Source organism: Centruroides sculpturatus, unplaced genomic scaffold (assembly GCF_000671375.1).
Source record: "Centruroides sculpturatus isolate CEXI.00-Female unplaced genomic scaffold, Cexi_2.0 scaffold6, whole genome shotgun sequence".
Lineage (NCBI taxonomy): Eukaryota > Metazoa > Arthropoda > Arachnida > Scorpiones > Buthidae > Centruroides > Centruroides sculpturatus.
In genome coordinates, this window is record NW_019384869.1 from 4,119 (window position 1) to 23,387 (window position 19,269).

Sequence of the window (19,269 nt, forward strand, 5' to 3'; positions counted from 1 at the left end):
AAAAAAATAACTGTAGTAAGAAAAACAAATGAAAAATGCGAACTAATGTAACGTCGTATGGTGAGTTTTTGTTCGTATCGTGGAGCAAAAATATGTTCGAATTTCATGTCGTATCCTGAAAATTTCGTATGCTGGGGCGTTCGTAACCTGAGGTACCACTGTATATAAAAAAATTCAAAAGCAATTATGATAAGGTATATTGTATATTTATTTTTTGGTTTACACTTTTATTATTCTATTCATTAACTTTTCAACTATAATCATTATGTAAGGAAAGTTAATTAACACTATTTTGTTGTATTATTACATAATTACAACACAAAAAAAACAAATTATTTTGTTAAAAAAATATTGAATTTTAAATGATTGTTATTGAGATATACAATAATTTCATTAAACAATGTTATTCACTTTACATATAGAACATTTTATTTTCCTCATAAATAGATTGAATAATCTCCTAACTGCTTAAGGTTGGTTAAGTGATCAATAACTCAAATTCAAAATTTCAATTTCAAGGAGTGCACTTTCAGACTAGAAATTTTTATAGAAATTAGAAATAGTACAGTATTTGTAAGTTTAGGACAATTTGCATGTAATAGCATAATATAAAAAATTATTGTGTTAAATATGACATGACCAGGTAATTTTTTATTCTGATCATTTTATATTTATAACATAAGAAGAAGATATAGCAATTTTAAAAAATGCATTATTTTCTTATTTAAATATATATATATATACATATTTGTTTTTTAGTTTAGTAATGTAATGCACTGGAATATTAATTTATAATAGTTTAATATGTATTTTAAAATAAAGCTACAACTGTAAATGTTTACATATTAGTCAATCTGTAATTAAGAAACGATATATATGATATATATGCACAGTAAGCTGATGTGGTGAATCTGTGTTCAGAGTTGTAATTTAGCAAGTTGAGGCAATAGATTGAAACATCCTTTCCCTATTCACACTGGTCAACATCATTGTGTGAGTTAGGTTTATCTTTAGTTAGCCCCAATTACATCATTTATATAGTTTACAATGTACTTATGTCTCACATTTATTAATCAGTCAATCAATCAATAGTTGACTTACCAATAAATTGCCATCAAAGGTTCTGACTTTAGAATTTATTCCTATATAGAAACTATCTTTCTATTGTAATCTTAAGAGATAGAAATGAGATTCACTATAGTGATATTCATTATTTAATGCAATCAAAATTATTTCTTTCTTTTTGAATTGTTTTTGGATTATATCAACTTTGATATTTCAGAAAATATAATATTTTGTTTTAAATTTTATAAAACTTACACATTCATATTATTATTTTCAGTGTTGATTTTAACATTTTTTAATGCAATGGATGCTTTCATAATTTTAAATAATTTATTATGGAAAATATGCATTTGAATGCTTTCTTGAACTTTAAGCTTTTAAAATTTGATTTATTTCTATTGTATATTAATATATAGTAAATTTTAAAGTATAACAATTTATTAAATGATATGACGTTCTCTCCAAGTTGTGAAGGTATGCAGCTCTGCACTTGGATTTTGTGCTACCTTAGCACAGTCTATAAATATAACTGTTACTTTTGTTATGAATGCTATTGAATATGCAAACTTATAATTTAGTTTATACAAATTCAAAACACTTGTATATTTATAATTTAGATAAGTTACAAATATGTTTCTTTTGGCTAGTATTGATTTTGTTAAATAATTTATTTGGACCATTATATTAACCACATTGTACTATATTCAAATACTATGTAAAGATAAGATTTTAAATATAAGAATAAAAAGTCTAAACTTTTATCTTTTGTATACAGTTTTTGTAGAGAAGATTATCATTTCACCTATATATTTCATTTAAATATTTAAATGGAAATAATAAAGTAAAAAATGTTTGTATTCTTGATTTATTGGAGTTTTATATCTTTTATTTTATTTTTTTGTATTTTGATGATTATTAGATAATTATGAGAATAATTTCATTAACTTTTATGTCTTAGTAATTTTATCAAGAATATGAATTTTATGATATAAATTATAATGGCATAGTTAGAATAATAGTAAATTATGCATTGATTTTTGAATTTTGTTAGCATATATCTGCTACTAGAAAGTTTATAATTGACTTTAAAGATATTAAATATCAAATTAACTCCTACAGTCTGATAAATAATCTAGTCATTTAAATTCATCAAATAAATATGAATGATCAAGGTAGTTGAAACAGAAAGTAATTGTACTTTGAAGAATAGTCATCAGTTTTCTAATTGAACAATGCAAGACTATCTGAACATATTATATCAGTAGCAATTGAAATTAATAAGTTTAAGGAAGTTGAACATTCCCTATAGCAAGAATTTGGTTTCATTCGGATTGTGGTAATTTCCTAAATTAATAGATAATTTAGTACGTTTTTATGTTTACTGTTTCAGTTATTAAAATTTCATTTATATTTTCTTCATAAATACAGGCTTTATTTTTAGTTTTACCTACCGAGAAAAGTTATTTTCATCAAGGTTACTAAGATTTTATGTAAATTTTATACCACTTCCATAACTGCCTTTTGCTCAATAAATGCAATAATGTCATAATGCAAAGATGATCATTTTTGAGCTATTCATACCAGTAGAATGAACTTTGCATTTACTTTTAACTGTGAGAATATCATATTAAGAGACTGAATAAAATGCCATTAGACAGCAGTATTTCAAAATTTTTTCACTGGGATGAATCAAAACTCTAAATAAATGATCCATCTGAAAAATCAAAACTTTTGCAAATTATGACACTGTTGTGTTTAATGAACAATATGATGCTTTCATGCCTGTGCAGAATATAAAATAACTGTTTGTGGAATACAGTAAGAGAATTATGAAAAAATGAAACACCTGTGTGTAAAATGTTTTTCCATCCCTCCATAATAGACTACTTTTATTTAATCCTGGAATTAAACAAACGTGAGTAAGCCTTAGTAGTGAAGTATGAAAATCAATCACTATTGACCCTCCACTCCAAAACATCCTTTATCTTGAGGAGATGATTTCAAGTGACAACTTTACTCTATATGTGTTGACACTGAGAATTATTTGTCAGATAAAATTTTAACTCATCTGTGAAGAGTATATTTGAACTCCTAAGAAATAAGGAAATGTAATATTACCTCCACCATTCTAATTGAGTTTTTCTTGGGCAACATTATTTGTGATATGGAGCATAGATTTCCTTGCATACTGATCATTTTGTTGTCGAAGCAACCTTCAAGGAGAGTTGGTTAGCTATTTTGTTTACATGTTATCCTTTGTATTTAGGACAACATACAAGTCATCTTCAGTTGTACAATAGTTAATCTTCAGATCCACCTAATCAATGTTGCCATAGCCTTGAAATGATGCATTCAAACACTAATAACTCTGACAACTCTGCTTGACTTTGATCAGCTTCCCTGCTACCAATTGCTCTTTATCTCTAATTGCCACTCCAAATGGTACTTTGAAAACATTTGAAACAAAAATGTTTAGCTATAGCAACTGTGTTGCTAAATCACAAATTAAAAGAAAACACTGTTTTTAAAGTTATCCTAATTTACATAAGCAGTTCTACATCAGAATATTTCCATAGGGTTTTACCAGTCACTGATTATCTCAAATATGCATGTTAATTTTAACTGAAAACTCAGCTTCGTGTTTTGTAAAACCATTAAAGTATAGAACTATAGAACTTATTTTAGAAATACATTAATGTATATAAATTAAAAATGTTAATAGATGTTACACTGTGATTTTTCTAAACACAAAATATTTTCAAATCTGTAAACTAAAAATAGCTATATTCATACATTTAACTTCTAAGGAATTAGTTCAAAGAAGCTATTAAGACTGTAAAATGACAGTTTAAACGTATTTTTCCTAGCTGACTTTGTTTACAACTATAAAGTTTACTATTTAGAAATAATACTTTTTATCATTTCTAAATAGTAAAAAATTCCATTTCAATAGTAATTGAGATATGCAGCATAGTTTATTAAGATAAATCATTGTTGTATATTTTATGCTTTGATGAAATTTATAGAAATATACTAAACCGTTCAAGTTTCTTTAAACAGACAAAACACTTAAACAGCATACCTCAAATTAACACTTTTACAAATATTTTTTCTGTGTTTAAATAATATATCCCAGTATTGGAAAGAAATTGAGATGCTTAATGAAACTTGATATCAAGTTTCATTAAGCAAATAGTTTATTAGTTATATTGTTTGTTGTTTTATTTGAAACAATAATACTTTTATTTTATATGTTTTTGATAATTTTATATATAGCAATAAATCATAAATATTTACTAAGCTGAAACTATGCTGGGCCTCTTAATTCCTTGAATTTTCTTTTAGAACAAGTGTTTAATAACGGCCATAAATATGTTTAGGACTTAATCCACTCATGTATTCAATATCTTTGCTGAATAAAACCATTCATAAATCTATACATAAATACAAGAAATTTTACAGATAAAACATATATATTTTTTAATGGATAAATTCTTTATACTAAAACAATCATTAAAACCTCTATACACTTGTAAGCCACTTGTAAACCACTGCTGAGGTAATAAATAAGAGCCCAAAACACATTTATTGCCATTGTACAACAGTTTGTGAAATAAATTGATTACAAGACATGCATTGATCAAAAAGAGAATAAAAGAATGAAAAATAAATAATTAATAAAAGTGGACTTTAGACATAACTGAGACATTAGACAAATGTGATTAAGAGACATTGATGTGTTTTCAGATTAAATAAATATTTAATGCAAACTTTATTAACATATCTTATAAAAAAATGAAAATTGAACTATTCCATTTTTTTTCAATCATCGTCATTGACTTAGAATAAAATTTTTTAAATTTTCAGTGTAGTAATATAAATTGTAATATTCATTTAAAATTTGTGAAGTGACATTACATCAATATCTATTGAATATATTTATTAAAATCTGATACTATTATAAGCATGAAGATTTAGAGATTTCATTCTTGTTAATATCAAAATGCATTTACTAATTAAAATATATTAAATATTTAAATAAATTGAAAAAGAATACAATTTTTTTTGGCAGTGTAAAAGCTGGCATTTATATTTCAACCAACTGGCCGAAATACAAATATCAGCTTGCCATTCTGAGGGATTCAGATTCTAGTCCAGATAGAATCATTCAAAAATTTAGAGTGATTTGACCAAATATGCTAGACTTGTCCTCATTGAGAGCCTAACCAAATTCATACAAAAAGAACATTTTAGTGCTTGCAGGGTAGAGAGAATGGAAAAGAAAAAACTTTTACTCTAAAATCATGAAAAAGAATTGTCAGATACTAGTTAGCATTTTAAAATATTTTATTAAGAGTTATTTTAATATAATAATTTATTAATAGGATTTAATTATATTATATTATATTTGTTATGTTAAATTAAAATCATTTCAAATTATTTTTATTTCTTTTTCAGTCGATCCTTTCTGCTCTTTCAAAAGGTAGATTAGAATGTGACATACCAGATGAAACACGTAAAAAATTTGACCAATGGTATCTACAACAAATTTTTCAACACTGTCGTCAAGTGGCCCTATTACAGCAACAACACCATCATCTTCAGCAACAGCAGTTATCATTGGATCAAGGTCAAATAACAACTAGTCCGGGACAGCAACAGGAACGTTCAAATCCACAATCTCAGGGTCGAACAAGAATTCGGACTTCTTTTGATCCTGAATTGGAGCTTCCAAAACTGCACCGTTGGTTTGCTGAAAATCAGCATCCTTCTCGTCTTCAAATACAACAATATGTGAAAGAACTTAATTCTCTAGAATCAAGAAGGGGTAGAAAGCCGTTGGATGTGAATAATGTAGTATATTGGTTTAAAAATGCTCGGGCTGCTCACAAGAGAGCAGAACAAAAAGGCTGTGCTGAAAGCAATGGACTTCGAAGTCCCTGCTTGGAAATTGTTACAGAGAGTTATAGTACAGGAACTATGGATCACAGTACAACCGAAGAAGGAGTTCTAATCAGTAGACCAGGAAGTTCTGAAGAAAGACGTAGAGAAATTGATAGTGGAAGATATAGTGGTGTCGATAGCCATTCAGAATCGCAGCCAAACAGTTCTGATGATTCTGACAATGCTCACACATTAGATCTCTCAGTTCGCCGGCCACCTTCAGATAGATGTTCAAATGGCAATTGTTCGCCACTACAAAATAGTCCACAGGAATTAAAAGTGAAGGAAGAACCTAAGGATTCAAGCAGTGAGCATTCAATGGATTCAAGTGAAAGTGGTGAAGAAGATATTGACATCATGGATGATGTTCCCATGGAAAAAGATGAACAAGACTTACCTATTGTTTCACATTCTGAACATGAAATTGCAGAATCTGCAAGAGCTCATCAGAATGGACTCCTCGAAAGCAATTCTCCATTGTCACAGAGAAGAGAAGAATTTTCTGCTTTTGGATCCGGAACTGTTGGTAATTTAGAAGAAAGACGAAAAAGAAACCGTACATTTATTGATCCAGTGACAGAAGTGCCCAGGCTGGAACAATGGTTTTCTATAAACACTCATCCTGCCCATAGTCAAATTGTTCGTTATACACAGGAGCTCAATGGTATGCCATATCGTCAGAAATTCCCAAAATTAGAACCAAAAAATATACAGTTTTGGTTCAAAAATCGTCGTGCTAAATGCAAACGATTAAATCTTGCAGCACTTCACAACAGTGGTCCATGCTCGGATAAATTGTTACTGCCAACAAACTGACATTATAATATAAGAAACATAGTGCTAAATAGTTACCATTGACTAGGTAACATTTTTTTCTGACACAAAACATCTAGTCAAGCTAACATTAGCATAGTGTTATAAACTAGTGTGGACATGTCATTTATCATATAGTATAAAGCGTGGACTTCATGTACGATCACATTTATTTTGCCAGTCAAATAGTTTATGATCATTTACCTATTGACATGGCATGTAATGCCAGTTAATATCGGGAGTATTCATAGAAAAAGTATAGATACTAATATTGCACAAATGTGTTTAATAATAGAGCTGACATATCAGTTTAGAAACTTAATTCAGATTTGTGCCCAGCAGCAAATTATGGTAGAAATTGTAAATATAGCACATCACAGAATATTTCATTATATTTGTAAAACAGTAACAAAAAAAAGAAAAAAAACCTATATTTCAGTGATTTCTGTGGTTCTCAAAATAACATTAATTAGTTATGAAATATACTGTTATTCTGTTGTGAAAATTTAAAAAACTTTCACCAGAAAAGTTAAAAATTTTATGATAAACAATCATAGACTTAAATAAAATGAATGTTACATCCAAACAAAATGTGAAAACAAGAAAATTTTCTTAATGCAATTACAAAATGCATTAAGAATAAGAAAATTATTGAAACAATACTGCATCGTTGTAACATCAAAAACACTTAAAGAAAATCAGAGTGAAAGATGCAGAATAAAAGATTGTTTATTGTATTCATAACATTCAACCTCCATTCAATTTGAAATTAAACAACATGATGGATACAAAGTTTCAAACATTCAGAACAATTTCACAATGCTATAATGTAATTAAGCAAGCAAACTGAAAATTTCTAGTCTAAAATTGTCCAGTTTTCTGACGCAGGAACGAAAATTTTTGATTTTTTAATTGTTACGAAGATCAGAAAATGAAAATTTGTTATAAATTGAGCAAAATTCAGTTTTATCGATTCATTATGGAAGATTTAAATATAACAAAAAAATAATTCAGTGTTATATTTATTTCTTCGTTAAAACGTTGAGTGATGGATTAAATTATAGAATATCCAAATTTTTATCTTTATCATTTACATTTTTAATAATACAAATTATGTTTTCTACAAATATTTTTTATTATTATTATTATTATTATTTAACAGTTTATATTGATATACTTCTGTAACAGATCAATTTCAAAATGAATCAAGCATGCAACTTTAATGAAAATTCTTTGAATCCTATTGTGGCACATTTGTGAACATTGCACAAAATGATAAAATGTTTGCTGCTCACCTCATTGTTACTTTTTATAGTTGGTAAGTTCAAAAGTTTTGTTATTCTCTAAATATATATTATACACACATGCATATATATAAATATATGTAATCCCCAGTTTAATGTTAGTTAAAATTTAGTGTTAAATTGCAAATTTTTAAATTCATGTTTGAAAAAAAGATGATAATACTTTTTCTCAATTTTAATAACAGTGTCATCCAAAATACTTCCATTTTACAATATCTGCAATTGCATTTCCGAATAATTCTTACTATAAATCTTATGATATTTGAAAGGAAAAAATAAACACAAATTTATAAATATCTAATTAAATAAAATGTCAAAAATACCCAAGCTAAAATTAATTATTATTTTTTAATTAAATTCTTTATACTAAGAATGTGCAATTATTTTAGAATTCTAAAAAAGTAGCCACCTATAATAATGGAATTTATTTTAAATATTTAATATTAAAAATTATTTACATTTATTGAATAAATTTTATTTGGTAGTTAAACAAAATATATTTTAAAATTTCATTTAATATCTTTGTAAGTTTTATGAAAATATCTTCTACTATAATAATATTGAATAACTTTTAATGATATTTATTTTGTGCAATGAGGAAAGCAAAAATGATTTACTGTGCAGTTTATATATTTGCAATTTTTTTAAAATTTTAATGTTGAATTGTGCCAATGGATTTAGTTTTACAAGAACTTTCTGTTGTTGTTGTTGTTCTTTTTCTATACAAATATTCTTCAGTCACTGTATTCACTCACCATAAACATATAGATATTATTTAAACTGAGAATGTTTATTATTGTATCAGGGCATTTTAAATTCTTTTTAAAAATTTATTGTTAAAAATGATGAATCCTACCAAAGAAATATTACTTTTAATAAATTCAATGTTAATTTTCTTTAATATTGCTATTTGTGAAAATGATTTTTTTCTTGATTGTCTTTCTAATAACGAAAAGAAAAACGTAAACTAAACCCATTGTTAAATGTTACATGTTTTTATTGGATGCTAATTTGCAAAAAATAAACTTGGTACTTTTTCCTTGTGTATTGAAAATAATTTAAAAATTGGTCGCACATTACTAGTTAGAATAATAAAAGAAAGTTTTGGAAAATCAGCAATATCTTCTCTGTAAGTCAAAGATTTGTCAAAGCCTTTATACTGGATAATCACTTTTAAATATTTGTATCCCAAATGATGTTGTAGTAATGTTGTGAATACAGCAGCTAACTCTGTAGGAGTCTAAACATGCTGTCATCTGATACCTAATCACTTTGCTGTATGTATCAATGCATAAAATGCATCATGTACAGTGACAGATTCATAGAATAAAATAAACTTGTAATGTGATAACAGCGTAAATGATACTTTTGTAATCAAACTTTTTATAACATAGTGGGCCTACTCGATCAGGCTTGTCCGACAGTAAGAGAAGAGTTCTGTATCTGTATTAAAAAATAGATTCAGTTCAAAAAGAAATAAAGCATATTAATATTAATCATGGAAGTACTGCAGGATTCAGTACATCTTAAAGGCATAAATAACCATAAAGGCATAAATAAATACTTCTGAGATTGTATATCAGTTAATTACTAAGACAGAAATTTCAATAGTTCAAGGTTTTGTATTTCCTGTAAAATAAACTACTAATTGAATAGTTGTACTCGTATCAAAAAACTAATGCAATTTAAATTAACATTTTGTTTACTTCTATAATGTAATTAAGTATTTTATAAAATAACAATACAAAATGCAAATCAAACAAAAAATCTCTTATATATTAGATTATTATTGCTGTAATCCTTGACAAGCCTTTATACCAGCAAGCTAAAAAAAAGTTTTAAAATTTACATATTATAAAAACAATGATTTTTCTTTTATAATGCTATTAAATAATTGCAAATATATAATTTTTAACACTAGTTTCTTCTTCTGGAAATATAAATTTCAGGTGTTTGAAATTACCAAAATAAATCCATATTTTATGATTTCTTTAAAAGAGATTATAAAAATAATCCAATCCCTGTCCAATTTCCCAAATGGCAACACCTATTCCAAATTCCTCCGCTAGTTGTAGACGCAGTTTGATAGATTGCAGTGACGGATAATAAACTGTTCCACTTCCAAAGTCAGTTCTAAAATAAAGTAAAAAGATTTTCTGTATTTAATTATTTTTATTATAAAAGTAAAAATGTAATCATTACAACTTTAAAGTTACTGTTATGCAACTTCTGATTTCAACATAAAAAAAAGAATATATTAGTCTTATCAAGAAGTCAAACTTTTCTTTCCAATTAGCATTTTTCTTTGGAATCTAAAATCTGTACATAAAATGAAGAATGCAAAGATCAATTTAATTCTCAAAGGAATGTCATATCTGTACTTCTTAATGTCCAAACCCTAAGCATTAAAGATTTAAATATTCTAAGATTCCAAAAACTGTTAAAAGAGGAAATGTCAGACCTCTTGACCTAAAGCCAAGAACATTTTATAAAAACAAATGATTTTAATTTCAAAAAGATTTTGTTAATTTGGAAATTCAAAAGTGTCAATGAACATTTTAATAATTAAAATATATTATCATTCATATTCTGAATAGGAATTCTTCAAATTTATATTTTTTTATTTACACTAATAATTCATTATTTGATTATACTGTGTTATTTTAACTAGATGAAACATGTGAAGATGAATAATTTCCGTAAGAATTCATTAAACGTGATCATTTACTTCAAGCACAAAACAAATGGATGAAGAAAANTGAATATATTTATTAAAATCTGATACTATTATAAGCATGAAGATTTAGAGATTTCATTCTTGTTAATATCAAAATGCATTTACTAATTAAAATATATTATCATTCATATTCTGAATAGGAATTCTTCAAATTTATATTTTTTTATTTACACTAATAATTCATTATTTGATTATACTGTGTTATTTTAACTAGATGAAACATGTGAAGATGAATAATTTCCGTAAGAATTCATTAAACGTGATCATTTACTTCAAGCACAAAACAAATGGATGAAGAAAATCTAGTTTGGTTTTGTTGCATAAATTAATAATTTATTTAACAAAACCAAACTAGATTTTCTTTAGCAGTAGTAACAAGAATATTTTTATACATGCTACAAGCAAATTATCATTTTGTTAATATTAAGGCAGGATTGTAAGAATGTGGCAATTCAGAAATATGTTATGATGGGTTTAAATTGTACTACATGTACACAATTTAGATTCAAATTGAATTGACATCACATTTTTATAAGCAAAAACAGTTTAGCAGTTTAATTCTATATAAAATTAAACAATTTATTAGATAGCATGTAACATTTTCCATAAACAAATGGAAACATCTTTTATAAAATTACAAATACTGTGAAAAAATGTTCCAATTAAATTTTCTTAAAAAAGTTCTAATTTTCAATTATTCAGTTTATGTCAAAAAATTAATTTAGAACAGATTCAAAATGTCAAGGATTGGGAGACTATTTTCCACAAATAGCCTAAACCTGACAATGACAAGAGAAATATGGATATTTTAAAAGTTTTGTAGCTTCCAAAAGATCAAAAATAGAATTATTTTTTTTTATTTACAATATATTGTAAACAACTATTATTATTTTAAATATTAAATTAATAATTTTGGTTTTGTTATATCATCAGTCAATTAGTAGACACACAAGTTAAGATTTCTTAATTGCAACATATAACTATTGGTTTTAAGTTCTAAAATTTTGTAAATATTAAAAAAATTTTACAAATACAATTTTATTTGATGATATAATTGAAAATATTAAGTAGATTCAAGATGTTTAAGTGTTTAATCAAAAAAGTTCAAAATTCTCCAAAAGTTACTCTTTACATTGACAAATGATATTACTCTGATTAAAATTTTATTGACTTTTTAGATGAGTTCCTCAACCCATGCTAATGCTGATATTATCTGATTACTCTTGGTAAATTTATGTTTATAAACATGTTGGATTATTCTCAGAAGTGTTGTTATACCTATAAGGAGGTATAAAAACATTTACTGTATTTAAAAGAGAATATAGATGTAAGCATGAGAAATTAAATAAAAATAGTCCATCTGGCTTGTTGATCTTATGTCATAAATGTAATAAATCCCAACCTGCTATTAATCAATTTTTTCTTCTTTCAAAACCCTTTATAAAATATGGTGATCTCTTGTGTATATTCTCTACATGATCTATATTCTGGATTCATAAAAAAACGTAACATTTAAGGTTTGATTCCTAGAGTATATAAACAAAAATAGTAAACAATAATCAATAGAGATTTTAGTTATGCATGTAACATTATCTTCTTCAAGATTATTATAATGTCATATAAGCTTAATAATTAAATGATTTTACAATTTAATGTTCAGAATAATTTCAATTTTTTTTGTTGTTATCATAAATTACTTTTAAAAGTTAATCATCTGTCAATTTGCCACTTTAAATGATCAGATTTGCAGATACTTTCAACACACGAATTTTGTTCAATCTTTCATGAACTGACTTGTTAACACTTTTTTACTTTTTAATAGCCAATATTACAAATCTTTATCGTTAAGTATTTTTTTAATAAAAAATAATTATTTTGTGATTAACTTTATAAGCATTTTATTTTTGAAAAACTAACTATTTTTCTTTTTACACCATAAATATCAATACAATAATGTAGTAATAAATTGCTAATAACACTCATCTATATTTCTTGATGGAATTTTAATAAGAGAGGACCTTTATTTATCAGTCGTCACTCCCCATCCCGTTTTGACATCAAGAAATTATGGTCGGCTTATTCTTAATACAATATAATGACACCATCATTTATGTAAAGCTATGCAGAGAATTGATATAAGATTGACTGTGTAAAAAAGTATTAATCATAATTATTATTTTTATTCACTTATGATGATTTTGAGGTGGAATAATAATAAATAGTTTTGCAATAAATTTGACTTAAATTATTCTCAAAATTCTGATCTATTAAATTCTTTCAAAAATTGAGTGGACCTAAAAATATTTATTAACTAATATAAACTTTATTGAATAATTATATATACAAAATTTAAACTTTTAACAATATTCCTAAAATTCCCATATTTATTTACAGAGAGTTATGTGTGAACATGATAAAGTTGAGACTTAATTATGGTTTTACTCAATAACTGGCTTTTATTATTGAGATTTAACAAAATTAAAATTTCTCAAAAAATAAAATAATAATAAAATCAAAATTACTAATACAAGTTTGTATTTTCACAGAAATAATAGTTTTAAAAAATATATTTGTTGCTATTATTTTAAGTACTTACTTATAATTAAAATAATGTTCTCCATGCTTCTTATCCCATTTTATTTTTGGTTTGTATTTTGTTAACATGCTGATATATCTGAAAAGATAAAAATAATTCTCTATTATAAAGTTGAATTTTTTAAAATTTGTCTACAAAGAGAAAATAAAACAACAATTAGTCTTGGATTTATTATGTTTGTGTTTATTTCTGAATATTTTGTTACACAACAGATCAATTTTATAATTTTAATTATTGTTAATTGATCATCCAGAACGAATGAATGAGAATTATGTTTTAAAAACTGCAAATACAAGGTATCACATTCTATTATACTTAAATTTTTTTAAACATAAATGATAAATAATTAATAGGTAAAATAAAATATTTTTAAAACAGAATTTAATATTTCAACAATTAAAGTTTCAAAACTATTGCTTTGATATAGATTTAGTCAAGTAGAAAAATGTATACAAAATTGTATACAAAATTAATCACAAATAATAATTTTTAAAGTGTGATATTAACTAACTATCATTTTACATTGTTATATATGAAATCTTGAAAATTTTGAAGGACTACACATTTTACAAAGTCAATGAATTTTACTATTATTAAGAAGTGAAAAGATAAACAATATACTGCTTTCATTTTAATTAAACTGAGTCTAAATAAATATAGAGAAAGTTTTTCATCTGGTCTTGTAATCAAACAGAAATTATTACATAGAAAGATAAGAATTACAAAATAGTAATCCAAGAGTTTATTTGAAGATTATTTCTCTTACTTAGTATTTGGTTTATGATCAATGCATTGTTTGTGCCTTGAACTCTTGCAACAATATGATTTTTGCCTTTTACAACTGAATCAGATTTTATATTGCCCAATCTATAAAATTGATGGTTGTATGCACTAATTCTATTACAGTCAAACCCTGTTTAATATAAAATTGAAGATATTTAAAAATTAGCACACTGTATTAACTGACCTCTACTTGCATGTACTGTACTTTGCATAAAGCTATAATGTAATAATGGAATTTTACTGTATTACAATTATAAGAATATATTTTTCTTCGGTTTTTTGTTTTTATAAAAAAAAGCATTTTCTTATAACATAATCTTCTCACAAAATAATAATTTTATACCTGAATTAGAAAACAGCCTATACAATATCACAATAATTCCAATCAATGCTTGTGATTTTCCTTATATAATATAAGGAAAATCAGATAACTTAGTATAAAAGTTTTCTACTATATCTAGTATATAAACAGAAGATTTTCAAAATTCAAATTTTTCTTACTATGAAACTTAATACTATAATAGTTTTGTCCTGATGAAGAGTCTTCACAGGGTTCACTTCAATAACAAGTGAACCATTTGAAATGGTTTTTGTAAGACAAAGAAGCTTTATAACAAGCAAACAGAATCTAATTCAGTTATTGAGAAATTGCATAGGAAAGAACCTATCTTTAGTATCTGTGTAAAAGTGTAGCAAGAGTTGTTGTTCCTTATAGTTTGTTCACATGATTTAAATTAAAAAAGGAAAAATATGTTTCATTACTACATTATATATTAAACTATTGAAATCATAAAAAAACTTTTTGTTACTACAGTAGAGTCTCAAAAACTCTGCCTAATGTGGACCGAAGGGTGGCCGAGTTTGTGAAAATGCCGGGTTATCGGGAATGGGGTTAAAAAAATAAGTATGAGTGTTTCCTCAGAAAATACTGTACTGTACTTGTATGTATTGTTTACTTGAGAATACAACAGAGAATAAACTGCCCAAATACCCTTAAACAAAGGAAAAGTACGTCCTTTATGAAGGCATAGAGCCTTTACTACATGAAAATGAAAATTAATGAATACACTGTGTACAGTAATTTACCTGATAAGACAGACCTCAGAAAAATACTTTATGAGGCATAAAGCTGTCTATAATGAAAATTAATTAACTAAGGATTTTTTTGCCCTGCCAGGGTGTGGCTGAGTTATCCGGACTGTCGGGTTATCGAGTGCCAAGTTTTCAAGACTCTACTGTATCTTAACAGCCTTAAACTAAAGAAAATATTTCAAATAAAACTTAATAAAACATGGAAATTATAATTAGAAAAATATTTTTCTAAAGAATTAATAATTCCTTCCTTTAATTTTTGATTTAGTTTAACCATACCATTTAATAAATAACTGTAAGAACACTCATCCATCATACTAACACTACTGGTGTGAGAATTAACAAAATAACTACGAAATTACCAACAAACCAGCATAAATTCACTTCAAAAAACGAACATTTTCTACCGTCTTCAACGGTCATCATCAGGTTCGATTCCAAGAGTTCAAAAAATCGAACATCACAGTTATGAGCATGTCTGATGCAGAGCCTTAATAAAATTATTCGTGTAATTGGTTTCCTGCTTCAAAAAATCCGATGTTTATATTATAGTGTAGACATATATGTTGCGCATCTATTATACGTCATAATATGCCCTCCACGCCGTCGCTAATGAGTCTGTTTCTTTGAAATTGATGGCTGTTTTCTTTCTGAATGATTTAAAAATTTCCAGCTGTTCTAGATATTTCAGGCTGGCCTGGTATTCACACCGTTGTATTAAACGTGCATTATCAAATTCCACCCTGACGTCATCATCAAGCGTGTAAGCGGACAAAGCTTTATTGGAAAGGTGTTTTTGAATTGAGTATTTGTGTTCCTTGACCCTTGTTTTAAGGCAGCATGCGGTAGCCCCAATATATTCGCCCGGACGATTCACCCTATGATCATAAATAGGGATAGAATATATTCCCGGAACACAGTTCCTATCAAGACGGTCTTTATAATTTTGTAAACAGGAGTAAATGGTCTGCGATCTTCTGTAAGCGATATTTTTACTAGCATACTGGGCGATTTGTTTGTAGGTGCTATGAAGGATCCTGTTGTAAGTAATAGGAACAAAGGACTGGTTTTTCTGAAGTGCTGCACTCTTAGGTTGTTGGTGGCGTGCTATAAGTTGTTTAATTAGGCGTAGGGTAACCATGCAGTCTAGCCACATTCGAAATAGATTCCAATTCCATTTTTCTATTCACTGTAAGAACACTATATTAATTTTATTTATTATTGAGAAGAAATAAATGCCAATTATTTTCTATTATCTGTAATAAATATTCAAATTAGAAAAATTCTTATGACCTTTATCAAACTTAATTTATCTAGTAATTAAAGATCAAATTAATGTAAAATGATGTTGTTTATAATTTTTTTCAACAGCATCAGATTTAATAATTAGTATAGGGTAATATTTTATAGTTTACACACACCCACACACACATGCTTGTATGGTTATTTTTGTAATTTATAGTTAATCATATTAAGAACAGAGTGTAAAGAAGTTGATTAGGAACTTTCTATATGACAAATAGTTAAATTAAATTTTTGATTTTTGCATTTTAATGAGATCTTTCTATATTTTTGACAATCACTGCTTCTTTATTGTTCATACATGTTTTTCTAATAATACTAATAAATATAAAAAAATATAAATACGACTTTACAAAGATAAAACTTTGCATTTTGGGTCCTTTTTAACCATTCACATCATCAGCAGTCCTTAAACAATTCACAAAATTTCGGAGACGATTATGATTGTGGCATTAACATCAGAGGATGCTTTATCTGTTTTACATTTTTTTGCAGAGGCAGTAGCCTCAAAAGAAAGGTTGTCTCTGAAATTTTGTGAATTATTTAAGGACTGCTGATGGTGTTAACATTGAAAAGAAAGGACAAAATGCAAAGTTTTATCTTTGTAAAGTTGTATTTATATTTTTCATATTTATTAAATGTAAATAATGCCGGCCATGTACTTGTATTAGTTTTTTACTAATAATACTAATATGTAAAGATAAAGGAAAAGAATCATTGAAAAATATAAGATAATGTATTTTAAAAATAGAATAATATTAGAAAGGATAAAATCAGAGTTATTGAAAGATATAATCATGTACAGTACAGTACAATGGTGCATTTCCCATTAGGCCCAGACTTAGGGATGCAAGAGTTTGAACAGCACAAAAATTCAAAATAATAATAAAATAATTTTTCATAGAAATAATTCATAAAGGAATTATTGCAAATTAAAAGCCTACACAGGGTCAAAAGACACCATTTCAGTAATAAAATACAAACATATTTTGCACAAACAGAGTGGTAATATTAATGATGGCTTTTCAATAGAAGTGCCCTTTTCTCCTTTTGTTCTGCTACCTACGGCTGGATTTCAATGCCAGCAATGTACAGAAATCACCATTCACCCAAAATACTATATGCAAGATCAGTATTGTGTAAGTTGTTATTGTGATATGTGCATCAAGAACTTCACCACTTGCAGTCTAATTTTAGCATAATTTTAGTTTGATTCAACCTGTAACAAAAATTATGTTTTATTGTATCGGTAACCTAAATAAAGATATCAAAATTGTGAAAAACAAATTCAAAGAATGCATAAAAATACAACTATTGCAGAATTAAAATTATAAAATCAAATTATTTAGTGCAAAAGTGTTTATATTTGGGGAGACCAGAATATTATGGGCCTAGGCCACCATATTTCTAAATGTATCAATGATCATGTATATATTCTTCTTTATTAACATCATCTCATTATGTAGAAGAAAGACAGAATTGAAAAATTTATAAACAGAATTGATAACATTGGTTTGACATTGTGAATCTAAAAGAATGACAAGGAAAATAATTTATTTGTATTGTTTATGTATGATAATCCAAGAAGAAAAGACAATAAAATGTTTAAGAAGAGTTAAATAAACCATTTGATATAAAGAGTAGAAACTTGATTGATTTAAGTGTAAGGAAACAATGGTATGCAGCAGGTAGTTTGAAAACATATATATAATGATATACATCAACACTATTATACATAATGAAAAAAATGCAGCAACATATACTTTTCAACAAATCTATAATATGAAAATTCAAAATTTATATTCTGTAGAATTTTTCTGGAAGATAAAAAATAAGAACAAGTTATAATATTGAAATATATCAAAAATAGCAAATAAATATGTAAGAGAAAGAAAATATTATTTCTGCCAGTACAAAAGAGAACAAGAATAAATATTGGTAGAAATAATATATTTAATATGATAAAAAACCAAAAAGAAAAGATTCCAAATAGTATTAAGCAGGAGTATATTAGAGAAAAAAAAAAATTAAACATGCATAAATCAGAATAATATACCATACTAGTATTCATAATGATATGAATATTAGTATGATATAGAATCAGTATAAAAGTGTGTTAAAAATAAAGCAAAAACAGCAACTTTTAGAAGGGAATAAAATGTATATATTTGGCAAAGAAATTAATAAAGAAAAATAAGAAAATATTTTATATGCCATCTTTATACTTTTTAAAAATAGTGTGTTAGAATCATTAAGATTAAATACAGTAAAGAGTTTAACAAACATTTCATTTATTATTCATAGATAATAATTAATAATTTTTAACAACATGTAGAGAGATTGCTGTAGAAAAATATCGTAAGTAAAAGAAGAAAAACTAAAATCATAGCGAGATCACAAGAATATCAAAATTGATTAAAACTTGCTCTCATCATACAATATTTTTCTTAATATGTTAAATTAATGTGTTTAAATCAAGTTATAACTAGAGTTATTTTATATTTAATCCTTCTGTATTGAATTATACACATTTAATGTGAAAAATTTTAACTTTTCATGAAACAGATTAGGAATAATTGACAATGTAAAATTTAAAAATATTAATTATTCCATCTTTCTGAATGATTTAAAAA

General features: G+C 26.1%; 2 protein-coding genes across 4 annotated transcripts in view; one reads left to right on the top strand and one right to left on the bottom strand.

Moving 5' to 3' along the window:
* Positions 1-5,511: 5,511 nt before the first annotated feature.
* On the top strand, positions 5,512-8,575 carry LOC111630815 (the record flags this gene model as incomplete). Its single annotated transcript, XM_023374972.1, has 1 exon — positions 5,512-8,575. A coding segment is annotated over one exon (1,314 nt), but the record flags the coding sequence as incomplete, so codon positions are not given.
* A 951-nt stretch (positions 8,576-9,526) lies between these two features.
* LOC111630826 (O-phosphoseryl-tRNA(Sec) selenium transferase-like) overlaps positions 9,527-19,269 on the bottom strand; it is a 46,563-nt gene continuing 36,820 nt past the window's right edge. For 2 of the 3 annotated variants that reach the window (XM_023374988.1, XM_023374986.1), the window contains exons 9-10: positions 13,460-13,537; positions 10,018-10,259 (exon numbers count right to left, since the gene is read on the bottom strand). In XM_023374988.1, coding sequence (XP_023230756.1) covers positions 10,118-10,259; positions 13,460-13,537 — 220 coding nt within the window. In that variant the 3' untranslated portion in view covers positions 10,018-10,117. Of the gene's footprint in view, positions 9,952-10,017; positions 10,260-13,459; positions 13,538-19,269 lie in introns of those variants that run through there. The other variant, XM_023374987.1, reaches the window with a different exon arrangement.